General features: G+C 39.7%; 1 protein-coding gene across 1 annotated transcript; it reads right to left on the minus strand.

Annotated features, from left to right (window-relative positions):
- Positions 1-4,752: 4,752 nt before the first annotated feature.
- On the minus strand, positions 4,753-5,709 carry LOC119803445 (olfactory receptor 6C6-like). Its single transcript, XM_038314784.1, has one exon. The coding sequence runs from the start codon at positions 5,707-5,709 to the stop codon at positions 4,753-4,755; it is 957 nt and encodes a 318-aa protein (XP_038170712.1).
- Between the last annotated feature and the right edge of the window lie 1,368 nt (positions 5,710-7,077).

The following is a 7,077-nucleotide window of genomic DNA, read 5'->3' on the forward strand; positions in this document are numbered from 1 at the left end:
CTTTGACTTCACCTAAGTGTGCTAGTAAGATTACTGAAAATTATAGGCCATATCAGCTGTTTTGACATATCTCTCTGGCTTTTGTATTGTGGTAGTTACTGAAGGTTACTTTTTCTAGATTTTTATGTTTTTAATGGTGATATCTGTATTCATGTTTTTTACTATATGTTGCTGGAATCACTTCATTCTTTTAATTTAATGCTATGAATCATTTGATTGATTACCAAAATATTCCACTATGAATTCCTTATGGAAACATCATGTGTATATTATTTTCTAGCAAATATATACATAAACAATATATTATTTAAGAACTGTCTTAATAATAACCTACTGTAATCTATAAATCTCTAGGAGCACTTTTTTCTGCTGTAGTTTATTAAAATACATTGTATTTTTGGAAACAAATTCTTTTTTTATTCTATGTGTCTTTTAGTCATATATCTTGATCCCATACATTTCCCCATTCCTTCCTATCTACCCTCTGTTCCTGTCCACCCCCCCAAATAAAACAAAACTTAATAAAGGGGAAAACGGAAAATTTCTAAAATCTTGTCATGAAAGGTGCAGTGTGACACAATGAGTCATTCAGTAAATGGCTTTGTCCATTTCTGCCTTGCTTGCAACATTGGGCCTGGGTTGCATACACCTCAGTGAACAGGGCCAGCTTTGTTGTTCTGCCTAAGTAGGAGCAAATCCTGCTTTCCTGAGTTGGTAAGAGTCATCTTGCTAGTCTGCTGCAGGCAGTAAGGAGTAGGGGAAGGAAAAGGGGAGCATCTCTCTTTATATATCTTTACTTGCAAGTGTTCATTTCAAAGAGCCATCGGTTTGGTTCAAGGCCTCTGGTTTCTATTACACTGTCAATGCTGGTCCCTCATCAGGATTCTTCTTGGATATCTTATTGTTGCTCTGTGTTGTGGCAACGCTGCAGTTTTGGGTCTTTGGGTCTTTTGTTTAAAACATGATCTGGGCATTTGAGCTGTTTTTTTTTCTCCTTCCTCATACCTATAATTCTTAAGGTTTGTATTTTTTAGTGTTCCAGATTTCCTGGATGTTTTTGTATCAGGAGTTTTTAGGTTTAGCATTTTCTTTGATTTATGAATCTATTTCTTCTACTGTATCTTCAGTGCTTGGGATCCTCTCTTTCATCAACATCATTCTGTTGGTGAAGTTTGCCTCTGTAGTTCCTATTCAAATTTCTAAAATTTCCATTTCCAGAATTCCCTCAGTTTAGCGTTTGTTGTTATTGATTCTATTTCCAGTTTCATGTCTTTAACAGTTTTATATATTTCCTTAAACTATTTGTTTGTGTTTTCCTTTTCTTTTTTCCCATCTCTGTCTTTTCTTCCTTTTCATTTACTCAGTGTGTCTTTCAGATCATGCATCTCGATCCCATTCATCTCCCTGTCCCTTTATACCCACCCTCTATCCCTGTAACCCTCTCCCCCCAATAAAAAAATTAAGAAAAAAATAATAAAAGTTGCCCTGCAACACAGTCATGCCACAAATCCCTTTGTCTGTAAGTCTTTACTAGTAAGTGTTCATTGTAAAGATTCTCTGGTCCAGTTTGAGGCCTCTGTTTTCTGCTGGGCCCTCATTGGCACTTGTCTTGGACACCTTGTTGTTGTTCTGTGTTTTAGAAATCCTGCACTTTTGTGTCTATGGATCAGGTCCTTTCACATGCTGCAGCAGGTTATAGATGGGGTGGTTGTTGGTGCGGGCCAATTCACAACCCTGGTTCTGACCCTGGGCAGCTGCAGGGTTGGTCTGCCTGCCATTTCTCCCCTGTCCTCGCTGCCACCAGGATGAGCTCTCTGCACTGCCCCAGCTAATTTACCCTGTTAGCAATGATCAAGGGGTGGAATCAGTTCTCCTGCTTTCCTTCCCTCAGGGTCACCTCTCTCCCACCTATGCTGTAAGGGCCAATTCTACCGTGTTGCCCAGGAGAGACGCAGGGGCCACTCTTCTGAGTGCTGCAGCTGCTGAGGGGGCAGAGCCAGCTTCTTCGCCTGCCTAGGGCAATGATGAACAGGGTTGGGGGATGACACACATGCTGGCACATGTCAGATGAGTAATGGGGACATTTCTGCCTTGCTTGCAACATTGGGCCTGGGTTGCATACACCTCAGTGAACAGGGCCAGCTTTGTTGTTCTGCCTAAGTAGGAGCAAATCCTGCTTTCCTGAGTTGGTAAGAGTCATCTTGCTAGTCTGCTGCAGGCAGTAAGGAGTAGGGGAAGGAAAAGGGGAGCATCTCTCCCTCACCCACACTGCTGCATGACAGTCGAGTAGTGGGTACAGCTCTCTCACACTTAAAACTTCAGAGCTGGCTAACCTCCCACACCTCCGTTAAGAGGCTTGGCTCTCTTGGGTTGCCCTAGTAAGGCTGGGGGCCTGCTCGCCCAAGTGTAGCAGCTGGTAGGGGTCAGGAATGGTTCTCCTGCTCTTATGAGTTCAGAGCCAGGTCTCCCACTTGCCTCAGGCATTGACGTGTGGGAAAGGGGGAGTTCTCTGGGTTTCTTTGAGGGACTTAGTCATTTCTTATTTAAAGGAGAAATATTCATATTCATAAACACTGTTTTATGGTCTTTTTCTTGTCCTTCAGCCATGTTGGAATATGCAGGGTGTACTGTCATAGGACAGCTGGGTGCCAATGGAAATATAGTGCCCTAGCTGTTATTATTGTTTTTTTCACTGGCATCTTGACATCTGGGTTTGGAATGATTACAAGTCTAGGTGCTGATTTCTGGATTTGTCTTTTTTGGGTAGGTTTTGTTTCTTGGTTTCTGTTTCCTCTGTAGGTTTTTTTATAGCATGATTACCGCACATCGCCTCTTTTTGCCTCTTTTCCTGGCCTGTTCAGCTGGTGTATTCACATGGAATGACTGGTGATATTGGAGGCTGGGATACTGGGATGAACGGGGATAGGAAGTTTGGAGGAGAAGATCTTTGTGATCTGTTGGGGATGGGGTCAGAGAGGAAAGGGAGACTTCATCAGGGTTCCTACTACTGAGCTGGGAAGATTGGATCTTAGGACTAGTGAGGGGTGTGGGCTTACTTTCAGTCAACTTGTTGCCTTGGGATGGGTGGCCGTTGGGTTGGCAGGGATACCATCTGGAGTAGGGTCTGGGAAAAGCAACAAGTGGGGGTACAAAGGTTAGAAATGGAAGATCTGTGAGATCCACTGGGGATAGGAGCAGGAAGACAGGCAAGGCTGCCCATGGTGTTCTGCTGAAGATCTGGGGCTGAGACTGGAGACTTGGATCTGAAAGCACAGAGAGAAAAGTCTGCAGGCAGCCTACATGGTTGGAGGTCATATATTAAAATCCATTGCAAGACATGTAAATAAACTGAATCCTAATTTCCTGCTGAGGTGGATCATAAAAGGGGCAACAGAATGTGGAATGTACCCCGTTCAAAATTTTTCAATCTTTTTCACCAGAAAAAAAATTCATAAGCTTATCTCTTCTGAGAATGGAACCCCTAAGACAGTGGAACTTTTTTTATTATTAATAGTTTCTTAGCTAGCAGGTGTTCTATTTATTTTTTGCTAAAATGACACACTGGAAAGACAGAGGCTTTCAGGCACTGAAGTTCATTCTTCATACTTTTACCCCATTCAAAGTAAATGTTTCATTCCTGGGGGTTGGTGGCTTAGGGAATGAAACAGGCAAGGTATCGAGGTAAAGGGAGGGAAGTTAGTTCTAACAAGAGCACAGTGGCCACACTGCTACAGAAGATCAGAACAGACTCATGGACAAGCGTGGACAACTGAAGCGTGTGAACCGGAGAAGACAAAGGGCAGGCATACATTGCCAAGTGTGCTGTTAATTTTCTATGAGAGTCCAGAAAGGTGAGACTAATGGAGAATTATGAAAGGTCCCTGGATAGAGATGGGTAGTGGCATGGTGTGACAGGAACAGATGGAGGAGAGCATCTTGCGGTGTCCTCTAGGTGCACACAAGTGCAGACTCGTCTAGCACACAGGTTTAAAAAGATTTTACAGTAGTGGATTAAAATACACAAGCAAATTTGTGAAAATTGACATAATCTGAATTGATAAAGATCTTATCTCCTGATTTTAGTTTAGTAGATAGAAATATCTTCACACCGAGGTATGGATGAAGAATAAATATAATGTCTTTCTTGTGTTAGCATCACATTCAACATCTACAAATCATAAACTAATAAAATAATTATTACAAAACTCAGAGTTTAATTATTTTAAGAAAAATACAATCAAATTAAGCTATCAAAACAGCATATTCTCAACACATTTCTTTAGGGGAATTTTTACAGCAGATTTCCAGTTCTTTGGCATATTTTATACCATTCATCATAAGACCCATAAATGATTTCCTTATTCATTTTTTAGGGTTCACTGGAAGTGATGGTTTCTCCTTAAATTTATATTTCAAATTATTAAATTTTCTATCTGTTTTGACACTCCCAATTATTTTACATTATAATAATGTAGTCTTACAGTGCAATCCTTGCAATATAATTTAACTTTTTAAATATAGCAAGTTTCAGTTTAATAAACATTCAGTACACAAAAGTTTATGAGAATTCTCTTATAAACATATAGCTGAATATTCTGATTTTGAGGAAACAAGTTCATCTCTCTCAGTTAGAAGATGAGCTAAAAGAAAAAGTAGAAACACTCAAATAGTTTTGGAAACAAGTGGCCAATAAGTGAATTGGCTTAGATCACAACTAATACATTTGAGAGTAGTTTAACTTTCAAGAAGATATTATTTATGTCTAAATCTTGTCTCATGGGTTTTAAAAGAACACCATCTGTGAAGGACCTGTTTGAACGCATCCTTCACCTGCTGGTTCCTTAGGGTGTAGATGAATGGGTTTAGCAAAGGGGCCACAGAAGTGTTGAGCACAGCCACACCTTTGTTTAAAGTCACCCTCTCCTTGGCAGATGTTTTCACGTACATGAAGATACAGCTGCCATAAGTGATGGAGACAACAACCATGTGTGAGGAGCAGGTGGAAAAGGCCTTTCTCCGTTGCTGAGCTGTAGGGAACTTTAGGATGGTTTTGATGATGAGTGTGTAGGAGAGGATCACTAAGATCAAGGTGATGATGAGGGTCATCACAGCTAATGCAAAAGCCATCCACTCTATTAAGCGTGTGTCTGTGCAAGACAGCTGCAGGACAGAGGTGTCACATAAGAAGTGATCAACAGTTTTGGAAGCACAAAAATCCAGTTTGAGGCCCAAGAGCAAAGGAGGGAAGATGACTAAGAACCCAGTCACCCAGGAGCTGATGACCAGCTGGTGACACACTTTGCTGTTCATGATGATGGGGTAATGCAGTGGTCTGCAGATGGCGACATAGCGGTCATAGGACATGGCTGCCAGGAGATAAAACTCTGTGGCCCCTAGTAGGAAAAAGAAGAATAATTGAGCTGCACAACCACTGTAAAAAAGCGTTTTATCTCCTGAGAGAATGCTCGTCAGGAACCTAGGGATGCACACTGAGGTGAATGCCATTTCTAGGAAGGAGAAATTCCGGAGGAAGAAGTACATTGGAGTCTTGAGGCGGGGATCCAGCAGGGTGAGGAGGATGATCACTAAGTTCCCCATCAGGCTCAAGACGTAATTGAAAAACAGAAACAGGAAAATCAGAATTTGTAGCGGAGGGTCACTGGTCAGTCCCAGCAAAATAAACACTATTTCCATCGATTGGTTCTTCATTTCTCTTGTTTCTTAGCAAATCTATAAAAATACAAAACTAATATCACATTCAGGGAAAGCTTTCTTCCTTTTCACCTTTAAAAATCTCTATTCATGTTTAATAAATGCACGAATATTTTCAGAAACCAATATTCAAGTTCCTCTTTGAACCTGTCCTCTACCACATCACCATGTCTGTCAGAGCTCTGAGGTTTGGAGCAGAGTTCTGTGCATCCTTCTTGCCCATTTACAGGTCATCAAATGCTTATTTGCTACATTTGTATCCTTCTGTGGCCCTCCGTTCAAATTTTCATTCTAAACCCATATTCAAAATTTAATTTTGTTAACATCTCAAGTTAATTGCCAAGTCAAGACTATTGATTTAATATTCTAAGTAGATCATTCCCATTGGTCACATTAACTATTGTTTTAGAAATTTATATTACTAGAATAGAAAATTTCTAAAAAGGCAAAATTTCTATTATTACAGAAGTATTTTATGCATTAATGTGAAATAAGTATCTTCTATGGCAAGTGTGATTAGGCTGAAGTGGTAAATGGCACAATTCTCAAAACTGTGTCACCATCTAAACACACAAGTAAACACTGATTCTCCTGAATGGCTTCCCATTACAGTCTTCTGTCTTAAATCAAGCCTGAATGGGAAAGGAGGTCTCCCAGGAAATATGAGTGATGCATTGTGTGTGTTCTGTAGAAAAGAGATGCTGCAGATAAGTACTCCAAACACTTCTTAAAATTGCACGTTTGGACAGCACATGATTTGCATCTGTGGATGAATCTAGTTTTATTTTAAGCATTCTAAGAAGATTTTTTTATCACATAAGTATAGTTTTTAAAATTATCTGACTAATTAGAAAACCCATAACACTTGGAATTTTAAGTATCATGAAACAGAGCCAAATCACCCAGTAGAAGAATCTAAATTTGGCATTTAAAAACACATATACAAAACACCTAGAAAATCAGAATGGTCAGTTTTCTAGTTAACTTCTTTCTGTCTCATAGTTCTAATCCCAGGGTTTGGCACATGCTAAGCAATTCTAAGGAATTATTGGGCTACAGGTCTCTTGTCTCAACTCATAGATTCTTTTGTGGTTTATGACGTAGTGTTTCAGACAGTCCATAGAAACACACAGAGAATAATTTTGATATTGTATTCTAAAGAACTATTGTATCCTTGCTAATATCTCTAACCCTTTATGATGTCATGTCCCTGACACTTCCTTCACAGTACATCTCATTATTAATTATGCTAATGATGATATAGGCAGTAGAGACAGTTTGTTGATCTTCTTATTATTAATAAAACTGAAAAAAATTATATAAAATTTAAGAAAGAAACATAATAAATATAGTGGAAGCAGAGAA

Source organism: Arvicola amphibius, chromosome 17 (genome assembly GCF_903992535.2).
Source record: "Arvicola amphibius chromosome 17, mArvAmp1.2, whole genome shotgun sequence".
Classification (NCBI taxonomy): Eukaryota; Metazoa; Chordata; class Mammalia; order Rodentia; family Cricetidae; genus Arvicola; species Arvicola amphibius.